The sequence below is a fragment of the Lipotes vexillifer genome, unplaced genomic scaffold (assembly GCF_000442215.2).
Source record: "Lipotes vexillifer unplaced genomic scaffold, Lipotes_vexillifer_v1.1 scaffold217, whole genome shotgun sequence".
Lineage (NCBI taxonomy): Eukaryota > Metazoa > Chordata > Mammalia > Artiodactyla > Lipotidae > Lipotes > Lipotes vexillifer.
Genome location: NW_006788200.1, coordinates 5,995,908 through 6,018,324, shown reverse-complemented (window position 1 = coordinate 6,018,324; position 22,417 = coordinate 5,995,908). Strand labels below are relative to the sequence as shown.

The window sequence follows — 22,417 nt, the reverse complement described above, 5'->3', positions numbered from 1 at the left end:
ATACATATGTTCCCATATCTCTTAGCTTTTGCATCTCCCTCCCTCCCACCCTCCCTATCCCACCCCTCTAGGTCGTCACAAAGCACCGAGCTGATGTCCCTGTGCTATGCGGCTGCTTCCCACTAGCTATCTGTTTTACGTTTGGTAGTGTATATATGTCCATGCCACTCTCTCGCTTTGTCACAGCTTACCCTTCCCCCTCCCCATATCCTCAAGTCCATTCTGTAGTACGTCGGTGTCTTTATTCCTGTCTTACCCCTAGGTTCTTCATGACATTTTTTTTTCCCTTAAATTCCATATATATGTGTTAGCATACGGTATTTGTCTTTCTCTTTCTGACTTACTTCACTCTGTATGACAGACTCTAGGTCTATCCACCTCATTACAAATAGCTCAATTTCGTTTCTTTTTATGGCTGAGTAATATTCCATTGTATATATGTGCCACATCTTCTTTATCCATTCATCCGATGATGGACACTTAGGTTGTTTCCATCTCCGGGCTATTGTAAATAGAGCTGCAATGAACATTTTGGTACATGACTCTTTTTGAATTATGGTTTTCTCAGGGTATATGCCCAGTAGTGGGATTGCTGGGTCATATGGTAGTTCTATTTGTAGTTTTTTAAGGAACCTCCATACTGTTCTCCATAGTGGCTGTACCAATTCACATTCCCACCAGCAGTGCAAGAGTGTTCCCTTTTCTCCACACCCTCTCCAGCATTTATTGTTTCTAGATTTTTTGATGATGGCCATTCTGACTGGTGTGAGATGATATCTCATTGTAGTTTTGATTTGCATTTCTCTAATGATTAATGATGTTGAGCATTCTTTCATGTGTTTGTTGGCAGTCTGTATATCTTCTTTGGAGAAATGTCTATTTAGGTCTTCTGCCCATTTTTGGATTGGGTTGTTTGTTTTTTTGTTATTGAGCTGCATGAGCTGCCTGTAAATTTTAGAGATTAATCCTTTGTCAGTTGATTCATTTGCAAATATTTTCTCCCATTCTGAGGGCTGTCTTTTGGTCTTGTTTATGGTTTCCTTTGCTGTGCAAAAGCTTTGAAGTTTCATTAGGTCCCATTTGTTTATTTTTGTTTTTATCTCCATTACTCTAGGAGATGGGTCAAGAAGGATCTTGCTGTGATTTATGTCATAGAGTGTTCTGCCTATGTTTTCCTCTAAGAGTTTGATAGTTTCTGGCCTTACATTTAGGTCTTTAATCCATTTTGAGCTTATTTTTGTGTATGGTGTTAGGGAGTGATCTAATCTCATACTTTTACATGTACCTGTCCAATTTTCCCAGCACCACTTATTGAAGAGGCTGTCCTTTCTCCACTGTATATTCCTGCCACCTTTATCAAAGATAAGGTGACCATATGTGCATGGGTTTATCTCTGGGCTTTCTATCCTATTCCATTGATCTATCTTTCTGTTTTTGTGCCAGTACCATACTGTCTTGATTACTGTAGCTTTGTAGTATAGTCTGAAGTCAGGCAGCCTGATTCCTCCAGCTCCATTTTTTGTTCTCAAGATTGCTTTGGCTATTCGGGGTCTTTTGTGTTTCCATACAAATTGTGAAATTTTTTGTTCTAGTTCTGTGAAAAATGCCAGTGGTAGTTTGATAGGGATTGCATTGAATCTATAGATTGCTTTGGGTAGTAGAGTCATTTTCACAATGTTGATTCTTCCAATCCAAGAACATGGTATATCTCTCCATCTGTTTGTATCATCTTTAATTTCTTTCATCAGTGTCTTATAATTTTCTGAATACAGGTCTTTTGTCTCCTTAGGTAGGTTTATTCCTAGATATTATATTCTTTTTGTTAAAGTGGTAAATGGGAGTGTTTTCTTGGTTTCACTTTCAGATTTTTCATCATTAGTGTATAGGAATGCCAGAGATTTCTGTGCATTAATTTTGTATCCTGCTACTTTACCAAATTCATTGATTAGCTCTAGTAGTTTTCTGGTAGCATCTTTAGGATTCTCTATGTGTATTATCATGTCATCTGCAAACAGTGACAGCTTTACTTCTTCTTTTCCGATTTGGATTCCTTTTATTTCCTTTTCTTCTCTGAATGCTGTGGCTAATACTTCCAAAACTATGTTGAATAAGAGTGGTGAGAGTGGGCAACCTTGTCTTGTTCCTGATCTTAGTGGAAATGCTTAGTGGAAATGCTTTCACCATTGAGAATGATGTTGGCTGTGGGTTTGTCATATATGGCCTTTATTATGTTGAGGAAAGTTCCCTCTATGCCTACTTTCTGGAGGGTTTTTATCATAAACGGGTGTTGAATTTTGTCGAAAGCTTTCTCTGCATCTGTTGAGAAGACCATATGGTTTTTCTCCTTCATTTTGTTAATATGGTGTATCACATTGATTGATTTGCATATATTGAAGAATCCTTGCATTCCTGGGATAAACCCCACTTGATCATGGTGTATGATCCTTTTAATGTGCTGTTGGATTCTGTTTGCTAGTATTTTGTTGAGGATTTTTGCATCTATGTTCATCAGTGATATTGGCCTGTAGTTTTCTTTCTTTGTGACATCCTTGTCTGGTTTTGGTATCAAGGTGATGGTGGCCTCGTAGAATGAGTTTGGGAGTGTTCCTCCCTCTGCTATATTTTGGAAGAGTTTGAGAAGGATAGGTGTTAGCTCTTCTCTAAATGTTTGATAGAATTCGCCTGTGAAGCCATCTGGTCCTGGGCTTTTGTTTGTTGGAAGATTTTTAATCACAGTTTCAATTTCAGTGTTTGTGATTGGTCTGTTCATATTTTCTATTTCTTCCTGATTCAGTCTTGGCAGTTTGTGCATTTCTAAGAATTTGTCCATTTCTTCCAGATTGTCCATTTTATTGGCATAGAGTTGCTTGTAGTAATCCCTCATGATTTTTTTTATTTCTGCAGTGTCAGTTGTTACTTCTCCTTTTTCATTTCTAATTCTATTGATTTGAGTCTTCTCCCTTTTTTTCTTGATGAGTCTGGCTAATGGTTTATCTATTTTGTTTATCTTCTCAAAGAACCAGCTTTTAGTTTTATTGATCTTTGCTATCGTTTCCTTCATTTCTTTTTCATTTATTTCTGATCTGATTTTTATGATTTCTTTCCTTCTGCTAACTTTGGGGTTCTTTTCTTCCTCTTTCTCTAATTGCTTTAGGTGCAAGGTTAGGTTGTTTATTCGCTATGTTTCCTGTTTATTAAGGTGGGCTTGTATTGCTATAAACTTCCCTCTTAGGACTGCTTTTGCTGCATCCCATAGGTTTTGGGTCGTTGTATCTCCATTGTCATTTGTTTCTAGGTATTTTTTTATATCCTCTTTGATTTCTTCAGTGATCACTTCGTTATTAAGTAGTGTATTGTTTAGCCTCCATGTGTTTGTATTTTTTACAGATCTTTTCCTGTAATTGATATCTAGTCTCATAGCATTGTGGTTGGAAAAGATACTTGATACAATTTCAATTTTCTTAAATTTACCAAGGCTTGATTTGTGACCCAAGATATGATCTATCCTGGAGAATGTTCCATGAGCACTTGAGAAAAATGTGTATTCTGTTATTTTTGGATGGAATGTCCTATAAATATCAATTAAGTCCGTCTTGTTTAATGTATCATTTAAAGCTTGTATTTCCTTATTTATTTTCATTTTGGATGATCTGTCCATTGGTGAAAGTGGGGTGTTAAAGTTCCCTACTATGAATGTGTTACTGTCAATTTCCCCTTTTACAGCTGTTAGTATTTGCCTTATGTATTGAGGTCCTCCTATGTTGGGTGCATAAATATTTACAATTGTTATATCTTCTTCTTGGATCGATCCCTTGATCATTATGTAGTGTCCTTCTTTGTCTCTTCTAATAGTCCTTATTTTAAAGTCTATTTTGTCTGATATGAGAATTGCTACTCCAGATTTCTTTTGGTTTCCATTTGCATGGAATATCTCTTTCCATCCCCTCACTTTCAGTCTGTATGTGTTTCTAAGTCTGAAGTGGGTCTCTTTTAGACAACATATATATATGGGTCTTGTTTTTTTAATCCATTCAGCCAGTCTGTGTCTTTTGGTGGGAGCATTTAATCCATTTACATTTAAGGTAATTATCGATATGTGTGTTCCTATTCCCATTTTGTTCATTGTTTTGGGTTTGTTATTGTAGGTCTTTTCCTTCTCTTGTGTTTCTTGCCTAGAGAAGGTCCTTTAGCATTTGTTGTGAAGAGGGTTTGGTGGTGCTGAACTCTCTTAGCTTTTGCCTGTTTGTAAAGATTTTAATTTCTCCATCAAATCTGAATGAGATCCTTGCTGGGTAGAGTAATCTTGGTTGTAGGTTTTTCTCCTTCATCACTTTAAATATGTCCTGCCAGTCCCTTCTGGCTTGCAGAGTTTCTGATGAAAGGTCAGCTGTTAACCTTATGGGGATTCCTTTGTGTGTTATTTGTTGTTTTTCCCTTGCTGCTTTTAATATGTTTTCTTTGTATTTAATTTTTGACAGTTTGATTAATATGTGTCTTGGCGTGTTTCTCCTTGGATTTATTCTGTATGGGACTCTCTGTGCTTCCTGGACTTGATTAACTATTTCCTTTCCCATATTAGGGAAGTTTTCAACTATAATCTCTTCAAATATTTTCTCAGTCCCTTTCTTTTTCTCTTCTTCTTCTGGAATCCCTATAATTCGAATGTTGGTGCATTTAATGTTGTCCCAGAGGTCTCTGAGACTGTCCTCAGTTCTTTTCATTCTTTTTTCTTTATTGTGCTCTGCAGTAGTTATTTCCACTGTTTTATCTTCCAGGTCACTTATCCATTCTTCTGCCTCAGTTATTCTGCTATTGATCCCTTCTAGAGTATTTTTAGTTTCTTTTATTGTGTTGTTCATCATTGTCTGTTTCATCTTTATTTCTTCTAGGTCCTTGTTAACTGCTTCTTGCATTTTGTCCATTCTATTTCCAAGATTTTGGATCATCTTTACTATCATTATTCTGAACTCTTTTTCAGGTAGACTGCCTATTTCCTCTTCATTTGTTAGGTCTGGTGGGTTTTTATCTTGCTCCTTCATCTGCTGTGTGTTTTTCTGTCTTCTCATTTTGCTTATCTTACTGTGATTGGGTTCACCTTTTTGCAGGCTGCAAGTTCGTAGCTCCCGTTGTTTTTGATGTCTGTCTCCAGTGGCTAAGGTTGGTTCAGTGGGTTGTGTAGGCTTCCTGGTGGAGGGGACTAGTGGCTGTGTTGTGGTGTATGAGGCTAGATCTTGTCTCTCTAGTGGGCAGGTCCACGTCTGGTGGTGTGTTTTGGGGTGTCTGTGGACTTATTATGATTTTAGGCAGCCTCTCTGCTAATGGGTGGGGTTGTGTTCCTGTCTTGCTAGTTGTTTGGCATAGGGTGTCCAGCACTGTAGCTTGCTGGTCGTTGAGTGAAGCTGGGTGTTGGTGTTGAGATGGAGATCTCTGGGAGATTTTCGCTGTTTGATATTACATGGAGATGGGAGGTCTCTTGTGGACCAGTGTCCTGAAGTTGGCTCTCCCACCTCAGAGGCACAGCAGTGACTCCTGGCTACAGCACCAAGAGCCTTTCATCCACTTGGCTCAGAATAAAAGGGAGAGAAAGAAAGAAAAGAAAGAAAGAAAGAGAGAGAGAGAGGGAGGGAGGGAGGGAGGGAGGGAGGGAGGAAGGAAGGAGATAAAAGAAAAGAAAATAAAGTAAGGTAAAATAAAATAAAGTTATTAAAATAAAAAAATAATTATTAAGAAAAAAATTTTTTAAAAAAGTAAAAACAGACAAAAAAACGGACAGATAGAACCCTAGGACAAATGGTGAAAGCAAAGCTATACAGACAAAATCTCACAGAGAAGCATACACATACACACTCACAAAAAGAGGAAAAGGGGAAAAAATAATAAATCTTGCTTTCTAAGTCCACCTCCTCAATTTGGGATGATACGTTGTCCATTCAGGTATTCCACAGATGCAGGGTACATCAAGTTGATTGTGGAGATTTAATCAGCTCATCCTGAGGCTGCTGGGAGAGATTTCCCTTTCTCTTCTTTGTTCGCACAGCTCCTGGGGTTCAGCTTTGGATTTGGCCCTGCCTCTGCGTGTAGGTCGACTTAGGGTGTCTGTTCTTTGCTCAGACAGGACGGGGTTAAAGGAGCTGCTGATTCGGGGCTCCGGCTCACTCAGGCCGGGGGGAGAGAGGGGTACGGAGTGCGGGGGGAGCCTTTGGCGGCAGAGGCCGGCGTGACGTTGCACCAGCCTGAGGCGCACCGTGTGTTCTCCCGGGGAAGTTGTCCCTGGATCCCGGGACCCTGGCAGTGGCGGGCTGCACAGTCACCCCGGAAGGGAGGTGTGGAGAGTGACCTGTGCTCGCACACAGGCTTCTTGGTGGCGGCAGCAGCAGCCTTAGCGTCTCATGCCCGTCTTTGGGGTCCGTGCTATTGGCCGCGGCTCGCGCTCGTCTCTGGAGCTCCTTTAAGCAGCGCTCTTAATCCCCTCTCCTCGCGCACCAGGAAACAAAGAGGGAAGAAAAAGTCTCTTGCCTCTTCGGCAGGTCCAGACTTTTTCCTCCCCGGACTCCCTCCCAGCTAGCCGTGGTGCACTAACCTCCTGCAGTCTGTGTTCACGCCGCCAACCACAGTCCTCTCCCTGCGCTCCGACTGAAGCCCGAGCCTCAGCTCCCAGCCCTGCCCGCCCCGGCGGGTGAGCAGACAAGCCTCTCGGGCTGGTGAGTGCTGGTCCGCACCGATCCTCTGTGCGGAAATCTTTCAGCTTTTCCCTCTGCACCCCTGTTGCTGCATTATCCACCGCGGCTCCAAAGCTTCCCCCCTCCGCCACCCGCAGTCTCCGCCTGCGAAGCGGCTTCTAGTGTATGGAAACCTTTCCTCCTTCATGGCTCCCTCCCACTGGTGCAGGTCCCGTCCCTATTCTTTTGTCTCTGTTTTTTGTTTTTTCTTTTGCTCTACCCAGGTACATGGGGCGTTTCTTGCCTTTTGGGAGGTCTGAGGTCTTCTGCCAGTGTTTAGTAGGTGTTCTGTAGGAGTTGTTCCACGTGTAGATGTATTTCTGATGTATCTGTGGGGAGGAAGGTGATCTCTGCGTCTTACCCTTCTGCCATCTTCCCCTAGATCCTGTTCTTTTTAAAAGCCCTATATGTCCCAGATTTTCTCCTGAAGAACATGAGATCTTTTCATAATTATGGAAAACCCATGAACATCATTTAAAAAGTAAATTTTCACTGTCACAATTTTTAGAAGTAACGTTGTTTTTAAAATAATTTCAATAAATGTACAAAACATTTTTCTAAGACATGTTTCAAAGTTTAGTTTTGTTAACACTTTTTATTTTTATTTTTTTATTTTTAAAAAATATTTATTTATTTGGCTGTGCCAGGTCTTATTTGTGGCATACGGGATTTCATTGTGGCATGCGGGATCTTTAGTTGCAGCATGTGAACTCTTAGTTGCGGCATGTGGGATCTAGTTCCCTGACCAGGGATCGAACTCGGACCCCTTGCATTGGGAGCACGGAGTCTTAGCCATTGGACCACAAGGGAAGTCCCTTGTTATCACTTTTTAAGATAATATACTTAATGAATGAGGAAATTTTCTTCAGCATGTTTTCATTCTAAATCATAAGCTAACATACCTGTAATAAGGAATTTATAGAGATTTGTATTCTGGCTTTGCCTGTTAATAGCAGTGTGACTTTGACCAAGTTACCTAACTTCTCTGAGTTGTTCTGTGCTTTTCTTTGTATAAGTGGGAGGTAATACCTCTGTTAGAGGATTGTTATAAATATCCAAAGAAGTAAAAGTATAAAGTTATTTTATTAACTGGAAAACATTTTACAGAAGTTAAGCTGCTGCTGTTACTTTTACTGGACTTGTATATTACTTGTGTATTAATATTCTTACTTCCACTGGTGTATTCAATTAATCTCTTCATCTATTCTTGGTTATTGCTTCTGTTGTTGTCACTTTGCTCTTTCCTGGTTTATCGGTTTCTGCCTGTCTACTGGATCATTCCCATCAGTGTAGAATATTTGGCTGTTACTTTTCCCACGTTTAGGAAAAAACCCTCTCTTGACCCTTCTTCCCACTCTAGCTACACCACCATTTTTCTGCTTTCCTTTATAATAAAATTACTCGAATGAATTGTCTGTCTCTGTTTAATTTCTCTCCTCACATTCTGGCTTGAATCCACTCCAGGCAACCTTTACCCTTAACATTCCTCTGAAACTGTTCTTGCAAATCACTAATTATGTCTTTTGCACATTTTACTTGACCTAAGAGCACAATTTGATTCAATTAATTATGCCTACTAACTGGATACATTTTCTTCACTTGGCTTTCAGGATATCGCACTCCTCTGGGTTTTTTTTTTCTCCTTGACTGGCTGCTCTATCCCTTTGCTGATTGCTTTTCATGTTCTCAAATTTAGTATGGCCCAGGGCCCAGTTCTCAGGTCACTAATTTTCATTCACTCCCTTGGTAATATCATTTAGTCTAATGGTTTTAAATACCATACAGACAGTGGAATACTGTTCAGCACTAAAAGGAAATGAGCTATCAAGCCACAAAAAAAACGTGGAGGAACCTTAAATGCACATCACTAAGTAAAAGAAGCCAAAAGACTACATACTATGTGATTACAACTATGCTAAAGGCTCCCAGGTTTCTATCTCTAGTCCAGATCTCTCTTTTGAACTTTATAGATTCCTATACCCAGCTCTTGTACCCAACATTGAATATCTTATAAACATCTTAATATCTCATAAGCATGATATAAACATTTTGTATGCATCTTAACATGCACCAAACTGTACTTGTAATCTTGTTGACACATGTGTTCTTCCTTTTGTCTTTAAAATCTCAGTAAACGGCAGTTTATCCTTCCACATGCATAGGCCAAAAGCCTTGGGTCGTCCTTGATTTCTTTCTCACTGCACATCTAGTCCGTTACAAAGACCTATTGATTGTACCTTCGAAGTTTGTATAGAATCTGACCATTTTTAATGTTTCCGTTGCCACCACACAGGTCCAATCATTTCACTTAGATTAATACAGCCTCCTAACTGATCTTATCTTTTCCGCCCTATGGTTTGTTCTGAGCAGCAGCCAGAGTGATCCTTTTAAAATGAAAATTACATAATGTCAGTTCTCATCTCAGAACCTTCCAGTGCCATCTAGGTATAAAAATATAGCAATAGGCAGTAGGGAAACACGGACTGATGGACAGTTACGATTGAGACAATTCAGTCTTAAGGTGCTGTCTGGATTGCTGTTTGCCCAGATATCCCTATGGCTTGTTTCCTCATCTGATCCTGCAGATTCTTCCTCAATCTTACCTTCTCAGGCCAAATCTCATTACTCTGTGTGTATTAGCAGGCCCTCTCACTGACCTGCCTCTATCCAGTCTCTGAACTTTTTGTCCTTCTTCACTCTCTGCCCCCCTTACCCCTTAATAGTTCTGTCACCATTGCACATATCTATTGTTAGTTTGTTTCCATCATTAGACTGTAAACTTCATGAGGGCTGAGATTTTCATCTGTTTTGTTTATTATTACATCCCCATTATCTAGAACACATAGTATATATTCATTAAGTATTTGTGGAATATATGACCAAACAAATAAATGTCACCTGGCAGATAGTAGGCAACTCAGTAGATTTGCTGAATGAAGTTGGTGTATTAGTTACTTTAAGAAAGCAGGAATTCTTTTTATTTTTTAAGAGACTATTTTTAGAGGTGTTTTAGGTTTACAAACAAAATTGAGAGGGAAGTTCAGAGATTTCCCCTATGCTCCCTGCCCCCACATATGCATAGCCTCCCCCATTATCAACATCACTCACCAGAATGGTACATTTCTTACCAAGAGTGAACTTACACTGACATACCATAATCACTCAAAGTCTAGTTTACCTTAGGGTTCATTCTTGGTGTTGTCCATTTCACGGGTTTGGAAAAATATATAATATACCGGGTTTTTTAACTGTGCTCTGCCTGTTCATACCCCATCTCATGAGCAACCACTGATCTTGCTATTGTCTTTATAGTTTTGCCTTTTCCAGAATGTCATATAGTTGGAATCACATAGTATGTAGCTTCAGATTGTCTTCTTTTACTTAGTTATGTGCATTTAAGGTTCCTCTGTGGGTTTTTTGTGGCTTGATAGCTCATTTCTTTTTAGTGCTGAACAGTATTCCATTGTCTGTATGTACCACAGTTTATTTCTCCATTTACCTACTGAACAACGTCTTGGTTGCTTCCAAGTTTTGGCAGTTATGAATAATGCTGGTATAAACATCTGTGTGCAAGTTTTTGTGTAGACTTAAGTTTTTAACTACTTTGGGTAAATACCAAGGAGTGCAATTGATGGATCATACAGTATGAATTTTGTAAGAAACTGCCAACTGTCTTCTGAAATGGCTGTACCAATTTGCATTCATACCAGCATTGTATTAGTGTACCCAATGCTCTCTAACCTCATCAGCATTTGGTGTTGTCAGTGTTCCAGATTTTGGCCATTCTGATAGGTATGTAGTTGTATCTCATTGTTTTAATTTGCATTTCCCTGATTACATATGATGTGGGGGCATCTTTTCATATGCTTCTTTGCCATCTCCTGTATAAAGAAGTGTATCTTCTTTCGTGAGAAGTCTTTTTTTTTTTTTTTTTAATTGGGTTTTGTATTCTTGTTATTGAGTTTTAGTTCTTTCTTTCTTTTGGCTGTGCCATGCCGCTTGCGGAATCTTAGTTCCCCAACCAGGGATCGAACCCCAGCCCCTGCAGTGAAAGTGCCAAGTCCTAACCTCTGGACCGCCAGGGAGTTCCCTGGTGAGAAGTATTTTAAGGTCTTTGGCCCAGTTTTCAATTGGGTTGTTTCTTTTTTTTTGAATTCTTGAATTTTATTTTATTTATTTTTTTATACAGCAGGTTCTTACTAGTCATCCATTTTATACATATTAGTGTATATATGTCAATCCCAATCTCTCAATTCATCCCACCCCCCCACCTTCCCCACCACCCGCTGCTTTCCCCCCTTGGTGTCCATATGTTTGTTCTCTACATCTGTGTCTCAAGGGTTGTTTCTTATTATTGAGTTTTAAGAGTCCTTTGCTTTTTTTGTATAACAGCCCTTTATCAGGTGTGTCTTTTGCAAGTATTTTCTTCCAGTCTGTGGCTTGTCTTCTAATTCTCTTGATATCAGATTTTGCAGAGCAGAAGATTTTAATTTTAATGAAGTCCAGCTTATCAGTTACTTGTTTTATGGATTGTGTTTTTGGAGGTGTATCTAAAAAGGCATCCCCATTCCCAAGGTCATCTAGGTTTTCTCCTGTGTTATATTCTAGGAGTTTTATAGTTTGTGTTTTACATTTAGGTCTGTGATCCATTTTGAATTAATTTTTGTGAAGGGTGTAAGATCTCTGCCTAGATCCATTTTTCTCCATGTGGGTGTCCATTTGTTCCAATTCCGTTTGTTGAAGAGACTGTTGTTGCTCCATTATATTGCCTTTGCTTTTTGGTCAAAGATCAGTTGTCTATACTTATGGGGGTCTATTTCTGGGACCTCTGTTTTGTTCCATTGATCTCTTTGTCTATTCTTTCATCAGTACCACACTGTCTTGACTACTATTCCTTTATAATAAGTCTTGAAGTCAGGTAGTATCAGTCCTCCAACTTTGTTAGTCTCCTTCAGTATTGTGTTGGCTGTTCTAGGTCTTTTACCTCCCCCCATAAAGATTAGAAGCAGGGCTTCCCTGGTGGTGCAGTGGTTGAGAGTCCGCCTGCCGATGCAGGGGACACGGTCCGGGAAGATCCCACGTGCCGCGGAGCAGCTAGGCCCGTGAGCCATGGCCGCTGAGCCTGCGCGTGCTCCGCAACGGGAGAGGCCACAGCAGTGAGAGGCCCGCATACCGCAAAAAAAAAAAAAAAAAAAAAAGATTAGAAGCAGTTCGTTAATATCCATAAACAACTTGCTGGGATTTTGATTGGGATTGCATTGAATCTGTACATCAAATTGGGAGGAACTGACATCTTGACAATATTGAGTGTTCAATCCATGAAAATGGGATATCTCTGTATTTATTTAGTTCTTCTTTGATTTAGTGCCTCAGAGTTCTGTAGTTTTTCTCATATAGATGTGTTTTTAAAAATTAATTAATTAAAAATTTTTTTGGCTGCTTTGGGTCTTTGTTGCTGCGTGCGGGCTGTCTCTAGTTGCCGCGAGCAAGGGCTACTCTTTGTTGCGGTGCGTGGGCTGCTCATTGCAGTGGCTTCTCTTGTTGCAAAGCACAGGCTCTAGGTGCATGGGCTTCAGTGGTTGCAGAACGCAGGCTCAGTAGTTGTGGCACGTGGGCCCTAGAGTGCTTGGGCTTCAGTAGTTGTGGCGTGTGGGCTCAGTAGTTGCAGTGCTCAGGCTCTAGGGTGCGTGGGCTTCAGTAGTTGTGGTGCACGGGCTCAGTAGTTGTGGCTCACGGGCTCTGGAGCGCAGGCTCAGTAGTTGCAGTGCATGGGCTTAGTTGCTCTGCGGCATGTGAGATCTTCCCGGACCAGGGCTCAAACCTGTGTCCCCTGCATTGGCAGGTGGATTCTTAACCACTGTACCACCAGGGAAGTCCCCCTCATATAAATGTTATACCCAAATATTTCACTTTTTTGGGTGCTAATGTAAATGGTATTGTGTTTTAATTTCAGAATGCAGTTGGTGTATAGAAAAGCAATTGACTTTTGTTTATTAACCTTGTATCCTGCGACCTAATAATCACTTATTAGTTCCAGGAGATTGTTTTTGTTAATGCTTTCAGATTTTCTACATTACATAGACAATGGTGTCATATGTGAACAAAGATATTTTTATGTCTGCCTTCCCAATCTGCTAACCTTTTTTCCCTTCTCTTGCCTTACTGTATTAGCAAGGACTTCTAATACAGTGTTGAAAGGGAGTGGTGAGAGGGGACATCCTTGCCTTGTACCTGAACTCAGAAAGTTTGTAGAGTTTCTCACCAATAAGTATGATGTTAGGTGTAGGTTTTTTGTAGACAGTCATTATCAAGTTGAAAAAGTCCCCTCTGTTCCTAGTTTACTAAGAGTTTTTATCATGAGTGAGTGTTAGATTTTGTCACATGCTTTTTCTGCATTTCTTGATAAGATGATGTGATTTTTCTTTTTCAGCCTGTTGATGATAGCTTACATTATATGATTTTCAAATGCTGAACCAGCCTTACATACCTGGGATAGATCCTACTTGGTTGTTGTGTTTAGTTCTTTTAGTAGTTTTTTAGGTGCTTACTTAGCTAATATTTAGTTGAGAATTTTTGCATCTATATATTTTTTCTTTTTATTGGAGTATAGTTGCTTTACAATGTAGTGTTAGTTTCTGCTGTACAAAGAAGTGAATCAGCTATATGTATACATATATTACTTCACTTTGGACCTCCCTCCCACCCCTCCATCCCCATCCCCCCATTTAGGTCATCACAGAGCACTGAGCTATACAGCAGGTTCCCACTAGCTATCTGTTTTATACATGGTAGTGTATATATGTCAATCCTAATCTCCCAATTCCCTCCCTGTGTCCACACCACAAGTCGGTTCTCTACGTCTGCATCTCTATTCCTGCCCTGCAATAGGTTCATCTGTACCATTTCTCTAGATTCCATATATATGTGTTAAAATACGATATTTGTTTTTCTAAGAGTTCACTCTGCATGACAGACTCTAGGTCCATCCACATCTCTACAAATGACCCAATTTCGTTCCTTTTTATGGCTGAGTAATATTCCATTGTATATATGTACCACATCTTCTTTATCCATTCATCTGTTGTTGGACATTTAGATTGCTTCCATGTCCTGGCTATTGTAAATAGTGCTGCAGTGAACATTTGGGTACATGTGTGTTTTTGAATTATGGTTTTCTCAGGATATATGCCCAGTAGTGGGATTGCTGGGTCATATGGTAGTTCTATTTTTTTTTCTTTTTTTGCGGTTCGCGGGCCTCTCTCACTGTTGTGGCCTCTCCCATTGCGGAGCACAGGCTCCAGACGCGCAGGCTCAGCAGCCATGGCTCATGGGCCCAGGCGCTCCGCGGCACCCAGACCGGGGCACGAACCCATGTCCCCTGCATTGGCAGGCAGACTCTCAACCACTGCACCACCAGGGAAGCCCTATTTTTAGTTTTTTAAGGAACCTCCATGCTGTTCTCCATAGTGGCTGTATTTACATTCCCACCAACAGTACAAGAGGGTTCCCTCTTCTCCACACCATCTCCAGCATTTATTTATTTATTTATTTTTTGCGGTACGCGGGCCTCTCACTGTTGTGGCCTCTCCCCTTGCAGAGCACAGGCTCTGGATACGCAGGCTCAGCGGCCATGGCTCATGGGCCTAGCTGCTCTGCGGCATGTGGGATCTTCCCGGACCGGGGCACGAACCCGTGTCCCCTGCAGCTGCAGGCGGACTCTCAACCACTGCACCACCAGGGAAGCCCCTCCCTCTTTTTCTTGATGAGTCTGGTTAATGGTTTACAAATTTTATTTATCAAAGAACCAGTTTTTAGTTTTATTGATGTTTGCTATTGTTTTCTTTGTTTCTGTTTCATTTATTTCTGCACTGATGTTTATGATTTCTTTCCTTCTGCTAACTTTGGGTTTTGTTTGTTCTTCTTTCTCTAGTTCCTTTAGGTATAAGGTTAGATTGTTTATTTGAGATTTTTCTTGTTTCTTGAGGTAGGCTTGTATAGCTATAAACTTCCCCCTTAGAACTGCTTTTGCTGCATTCCATAGGTTTTGGATTGTCGTGTTTTCATTGTCATTTGTCTCTAGGTATTTTTTGATTTCCTCTTTGATGTCTTCAGTAATCTCTTGATTGTTTAGTAACGTATTGTTTAGCCTTCATGTGTTTGTGTTTTTTACGTTTTTTTTACCTGTAATTCATTTCTAATCTCATAGCATTGTGGTCAGAAAAGATGCTTGATATGATTTCAATTTTCTTAAGTTTACTGAGGCTTGATTTGTGACCCAAGATGTGATCTATCCTGGAGAATGATCCGTGTGCACTTGAGAAGCAAGTGTAGTCTGCCATTTTTGGATGGAATGTCCTATAAATATCAATTAAATCTATCTGGTCTATTGTGTCATTTAAAGCTTCTGTTTCCTTATTTATTTTCATTTTGGATGATCTGTCCATTGGTGTAAGTGAGGTGTTAAAGTCCCCCACTATTGTGTTACTGTTGATTTCCTGTTATATAGCTGTTAGCAGTTGCCTTATGTATTGAGGTGTTCCTATGTTGGGTGCATATACATTTATAATTGTTATATCTTCTTGGATTGATCCCTTGATCATTATATAGTGTCCTTCCTTGTCTCTTGTGACATTCTTTAAAGTCTGTTTTATCTGATATGAATATTGCTTTCTTTTGATTTCCATTTGCATGGAATATCTTTTTCCATCCCCTCACTTTCAGTCTGTATGTGTCCCTAGGTCTGAAGTGGGTCTCTTGTAGACAGCATATATATGGGTCTTGTTTTTGTATCCATTCAGCAAGCCTGTTTTTTGTTGGAGCATTTAATCCATTCACATTTAAGGTAATTATCGATTTGTATGTTCCTATGACCATTTTCTTAATTGCTTTGGGTTTGTTTTTGTAGGTCCTTTTCTTCTCTTGTGTTTCCCACTTAGAGAAGTTCCTTTAGCATTTGTTGTAGAGCTGGTTTGGTGGTGCTGAATTCTCTTAGCTTTTGCTTGTCTGTAAAGCTTTTGATTTCTCCATCGAATCTGAATGAGATCCTTGCTGGGTAGAGTAATCTTGGTTGTAGGTTCTTCCCTTTCATCACTTTAAGTATGTCATGCCACTCCCTTCTGGCTTGTAGAGTTTCTGCTGAGAAATCAGCTGTTAACCTTATGGGTGTTCCCTTGTATGTTATTTGTCGTTTTTCCCTTGCTGCTTTCAATAATTTTTCTTTGTCTTTAATTTTTGCCAGTTTGATTACTGTGTTTCTTGGCATGTTTCTCCTTGGGTTTATCCTGTATGGAACTCTCTGTGCTTCCTGGACTTGGGTGGCTATTTCCTTTCCCATGTTAGGGAAGTTTTCAACTATAATCTCTTCAAATATTTTCCTGGTCCTTCCTCTCTCTCTTCTCCTGCTGGGACCCCTATAATGTGAATGTTGTTGTATTTAATGTTGTCCCAGAGGTCTCTTAGGCTGTCTTCATTTCTTTTCATTCTTTTTTCTTTATTCTGTTCCGCAGCAGTGAATTCCACCATTCTGTCTTCCAGGTCACTTATCTGTTCTTCTGCCTCAGTTATTCTGCTATTGATTCCTTCTGGTATAGTTTTCATTTCAGTTATTGTATTTGTTCATCTCTGTTTGTTTATTCTTTAATTTTTCTAAGTCTTTGTTAAACATTTCTTTCATCTTCTCGATCTTTGCCTCCATTCTTTTTCCAGGGTCATGGATCATCTTCACTCATTATTCTGAATTCTTTTTCGGTTGCCTATCTCCACTTCATTTAGTTGTTTTTCTGGGGTTTTATCTTGTTCCTTCATCTGGTACATAGTCCTCTGCCTTTTCATCTTGCCTGTCTTTCTGTGAATGTGGTTTTTGTTCCACAGGCTGCAAGATTGTAGTTCTTCTTACTTCTGCTCAAAAGCAGCTATTTTTAAAAATAGTTAATTTGAGGCACAGCATTGTTATACATATCTACAAATCTGGTTAATGTCTGTCTGACTTAACAAAAGTCAGCTGGATTCTCATACCTGCTTCTGCATTCTCTCTGTTCTATATGTTCTTTTGTTTCTAGTGCATGAGGCCAGTTTAGCTTCACAGAGATATCTAGTGGAAAAGAGAGAAGTCTTTTAATAGCTTCTTACAGACTGTCTTTCATATTAAACAAAACTGCACAAGTGGTAGTTTCTTAAGGAGAATCTAAGAAGGTAAAAGCTTTTGTTGATTTCAGAGGTGATCATCAAAGACACTAAAAAGTTTACATAGTTTGAAGTAGTGCACAAGACATTTATATTAGACTTGGGAGGTATTTATTTTAAGGGAGGAATAAGCATGGGATGATGTGACTAAGCCCATTGGAAAATGCAGGAGCCTTCTCATGTGTTTCTGAGATTCAGAGGTGTTATTTCAATTATATGTAATAAAGGGATCTGGTGAACTACATGACTCCTCTGTTACCTGCTAGGAAGTTAACCAACCTGTATGTTCATGGCTGAGGAGAAAGAGAAGTAGCAGACCATCATTTTCAGAGGAGAGAATTCTAAGGAAGGAAAAAGAACGTGATAGTAGTAGCAGTACCTATTGCCCACTGGGGTAGCAAGAAATGCAGGGTCCTCATTTTATACACACACACGCAAACACACATAAGACTCAGGTTTTGAGGAAGATAAATTACTCTCTGTAAAAAGAGATGCTAACATCTATAGACTATTATAAGTAGTAGTTAAAGAGGGGCATTTGACTAACTTATAATCTAATATCCTAATTTAGATCGGAAACTTCGTCTCATATGTAAGTGATGGGAACTCCATTAATACGGTGTTGTGTTCTTTTTGTCAGACTGTAGGTATACTGTTAGAGCCATGCAGTGACCATGGTGATGGTGAAGATGGCTGTCTTGAGAGGTAAGCATTTCCTTTGTTGTTGCTAATTAATTATTCATTTTGAGAATTGGAGTTCTTTACAGATTCTGGGGTGAATTTTTTAGATGAAGCTATCCATTATAACATACATTTTAGATGATCTAAAAAACCAAATGTTTTGTTTTGATGGTAAGTATAAAGCATATTAAATGTCCATAAATATTGAAAGTAGATGCAGGTTCAGACAGACATTAGTTATAACTTGGAAAACGTTCAGAAGGAAGAACACAGCCTTCTTGGAGACACTTAAAACTTTCAGCTGATTTGTAGAACAATTTGGGAGTTTATTGATATTATGAATACATTTCAGTGAGTTAATTCATAGTCTTGGAACTATGGATAGCTAACTGAAAGTTTGTAACATAGTTGCATCAACAAATATGTAGGGATGTTTTTGTTCCCCTTCTAACTACTCCTCCATGTGTCCCAGTACAGTTCTATGCAATTGGTGCTTGTTTATATCCTTGGCCAGCAGTAATGGAAGGGGGATCCCTGAGGCAATGAATACTTCAGCCATATGTAGTCCCCATAGTTACTCGATAGATAAAGTCCCTTTAAACAGAAGCTTTCTAGAATGTTTTAAAGTAGGTTTTGGGTGTCGTTACTCTTTTTATGATTCTTTAAGACATTGCTAAGAAGTGTATTATAATTTTCTTCAGAATGATGATTTGATATTCTAAAAACACATTAGTAATGAAGTTGGAGACTAGATTGTAAATACTGAGAAGTCCCATACAGCATTACTAATTTGGTGATAGCCTGTTGGCAAGGGTAAACTTGCAATTAATGCCATTATCTCTCTTAATTGTGGGTAGGAAACCTGTTCCCTGAGGGCACGTAAATTCTTTGGAGCCATGTCTCTGGAGCGTCCCCATACTCTGAAGGTCCACAGATTTCCTGCTTACAGCAGTTCCTTGTGCTTCCTTTCAGGAGGCAGGAATGATCTTCTTCCAGCCCAGGGAATATTGGAGCTATGGGCTGAAGACAAAAGATTAACAGCATTAACAGGCATCCCCAGAATGATGACATCTGGATTTGGTAGAACAATAAGGATCCATTTAGTGAGGACTCAGTCTTTTTCAAGAAAGCTCTTTCCCCTTCAACTTATGTATAGGTTAGCAAACTTGTTTTTAGACCCAAAGATTTTCTTGGTTAAGTGGATTACATTTTGCATGTTTAACACTCAGTGTTTCTCAAATTTAGGTGATTAGGTCTTTTAGTCTGTTAGGGCAGAATTTAGCTCATCCCCCCATTTTCTCCCACTCTAAGCAAAAGAGGGCTTTTGCTTCCCAGGGAACTTAGTTTATTTCTCATGCTCAGCAAGAATCTATATTTAGATCAAGACCTGTCTTCTTGCAGTTCTTTTATGCACACTCTTTTATGGCAGGGTAGGAGCAGCACCAGTGAGTATCTTTGTAAATTGCCACAGTGTCTTTGGGGAGGAGAACTTTCCCGCAGTCGGCATATTGATAACCTACTGTGATACTAGATACTGTGTTGACTGGTCAAATAGGTAGAGATCATTTGTGACAACTTGCTTTAACACTTGTTCTAGATGGGGGTTAGTTTTTATGGGGGAATAAGAAGTGAATTGAGATCTTATAAATTTCCTTTTTACATGTTACCTTTATGTTTTTAGGAAGGAGAGGTTTAGAAGTAGTAACCTTGTTTTGATTGTAATAGAATACCATCAGATTTAAAATATAGGTACATAGGGCTTCCCTGGTGGCGCAGTGGTTGAGAGTCCATCTGCCGATGCAGGGGACACGGGTTTGTGCCCCGGTCCGGGAAGATCCCACATGCCGCGGAGCGGCTGGGCCCGTGAGCCATGGCCGCTAGGCCTGCGTGCCCGGAGCCTGTGTTCCGCAACGGGAGAGGCCACAGCAGTGAGAGGCCCGGGTACTGGAAAAAAAAAAAAAAAAATACACACACACACACACCCACACACACACACACACACACACACACACACACACAGCTATACCTTTAAGAAATCTTTAAAAAGGAAAAAAATGTCCCAGAGTGGGAGAGAATAAAGTTATTTGGTTAAAACTAATATTTATTTTTATAAAATCTTTTCCATTATACATTCAGTTCTTTTGGCTTTTATTTATTGTGGATTATATTTTTCCTTTTAAAGTGTTTTTCTTTTGGGGGAGTGGCTGTGTAAAGGGGTGGTAAATGTTACTTAATTTTTCTAAACCTGAACTGATTCTGTGGATCTTTTCAGTAGTGTGTGATTTTCAGATAATAAGGCTCCAAAGAATGGGCATATGTCCAGTTGTTGTTTTATGCTCTCACCCTGTAAATCCTAACTGTATGAGGAAGAGAGGAATCTAGGTAAGAAATGTGCAATGATAGTAACCAATTTATTCTTAAAAGACTAATAACTTTACTTGATTTTTAGGAAAGAATGTTTGTCATTTGACAGTGATAACTTGTCACACTTCATTCTGGTAAGAATTATTTTTCTCTTATGGTTCTTAAAAGTTCGACTAGGTTTAATCTACCAGTTATTGTATCTGACCTTTAACTCTTGGGTTTAATAGGTTGAAATGTAAATACTCTTACCAAAAGTTTTACAGTTAAGCAGCAACTTGATTTGCCGCTTTAGTTTTTTTGTTTGTTTTTGTGTTATTTGCCACTTTTGGTTACAAGAAACTTAGTTATGAAAACAGTTTTGTCAATTTGGGATCCAAATTTTGTGTTCCAGTAAGATGTATTATAAAACTGCACATTTGTATTTGAAAATAGTTTGAATGGTGGGAGTGGGACAGTTAACGGTAGGCACAGTAAACTAATGAAGACTACATAAGGATATATGCTGGTTGTCTTTAAGCTGGGCGTGAAAAGCTTCTTTGTTGTGAAATGTATTCTTTATTTTAAAATACAGGATTCTAGTAGCAAGATATGTGATTTGAATGCCAACACTGAATCAGAAGTGCCAGGAGGTCAAAGTGTTGGTGTTCAAGGGGAGGCAGCATGTGTCCAAATTCCACATTTAGATCTGAAGAATGTTTCTGTCGGTGATAAATGGGAAGGTAATTTTACCCACACACATTATTTTCCTGATAATGTTATTTGTAACTGAAATTACCCAAGGCAGTAATGAGATTACTGCCCTTTTCTTAGCAACCTTATTCATTTTTATTTGATTCATATAAGAGTGAGTGACTATTTTTACTCAAATGCACTAATGAAATTATGGGGCAACTATCTCATTTGAACTAGAAGTTCTTATTTTATCCATTAGCTCTGAAGATGGATGTTAAAACTGATGAAAAAAATAAAATCAAGGATAGGATTTTGTTAATTGTTAAACCAGGTGCTGTCTCCCAGTTTTTGAAAGTCTGGTATGTTAGGGCTTGGGGATCTCACCACTTTAAACAGAGGGCTTATATATAGCTACCTTTTCTTTATAATCATCAGGAATACATTTAAAAAGAAATCATCTTCAAGGTTATTTGTAAGCACATATTGTACTGTATCCCTGTATCTCTGTATTAGGTTATGAAGGTATGGGAGCAGGGTCCTAACAAATTTTACAAAGGAGAGAAATTTTAATTTTAATTTAAAAAGGCAAGCCACATGGGTATATGTATTTGTCAGAACTCAGCAGATATATACTTAAGACTTGCATTTCATTGTATGTAAGTTTTTTTTTAATCAAAAGAAGCAAAAAGTATAAATAAATACTGAACTTCAGTGAATGATTTGCATGCAGAAGTGTTTATGGGGAAGTATACAGGTATCTAGTTTACTTTGAAATCCATGAAGAAAATAAGACGATTAATAGAATGGGAATGTTATAAAGCAAGTATAGTAAAATGTTAATGGTAGAATCTAGGTGATTGGTATATAGATGTCCACTGTGTGTTTGTAAACTTTCAAATAAAATGTTGCGGTTGGGAGTGGAAGTAAGAAGCAAATTTGGATCCAGGAGGCCTCTGGATCATACACCTTCCTATGTAAAGGGACAAGGAGACCACTCAGAAATCTTAAAGTTGTATATTTGTTCACTTGGATGAAGATCCCTTGGTAATCTCACCTTTGGCAAGTTAGCCAGTGACATACAGTAGCAATAACAAGACGAATTCCAATGCCAATACCACGGACTCCTTTTGCCACCTCAAGTCTATATACCTGATCACAGTAGGAGCATTTTTATTTATTTATTTTTAAGGTATAGCCAATTTTCTAAAAGCCCCAAACAAATCATTGTGCCAATCTTTACTGCTGTCTTTCCTCCTCCCCCTCCTCCCCATTTTTTGGTCTAGATGTTTGGCATGCCTAATGGCATATTATGTGTCTTAACTTAGACTAAATCAGGAAGTTGTCTTCCATTTACTTTGTTCTGCGTTATTCAGGATGTTTGGAATTTATGAAGATGCTCCCCAGAGTTAGGGATATGTTAGCATTCTGGTGGCAGTGAAGATCAGATGTCCATTTTAGTTATTTATCCTGGCATGGTCACTGAAAAGGAGTGGTGGTCAATAGAGCATCCCTTGAGCTGTAGTAGGAAAAGAGTCTGTGAAAGATGAAGCTGGGATTCTGACAGAGGATTTAATCCTGCTTCTTTTTGGAGGATGCAGATAAATAGCCCTTTACAGTCTTTGTCCTAAGGGTTCTGATCTTAAGTTTTAAGCATAGAAGACCATTTGTCTTCCATTGTCTGAGGAGATAGGACATTCTCTGTCCAGCTTCAGCTTTCTGGAGGCTTCCCCAAAGAGACCCTGATGGTAGGCTCTCTTTTGTTGCCTTGTCAGAATCCATCCTTTACAACTTGTGGTGGT

General features: G+C 39.2%; 1 protein-coding gene across 3 annotated transcripts in view; it reads left to right on the top strand.

Moving 5' to 3' along the window:
• Window positions 1–22,417, top strand: part of FAM13B (family with sequence similarity 13 member B) — a 68,874-nt gene that overhangs the window by 30,322 nt on the left and 16,135 nt on the right. For all 3 annotated transcript variants that reach the window (XM_007461402.1, XM_007461401.1, XM_007461403.1), the window contains 3 exons: window positions 17,542–17,606; window positions 20,032–20,080; window positions 20,518–20,665. In XM_007461402.1, the coding sequence (XP_007461464.1) occupies window positions 17,542–17,606; window positions 20,032–20,080; window positions 20,518–20,665 (262 nt within the window). The remainder of the gene's footprint in view (window positions 1–17,541; window positions 17,607–20,031; window positions 20,081–20,517; window positions 20,666–22,417) is intronic.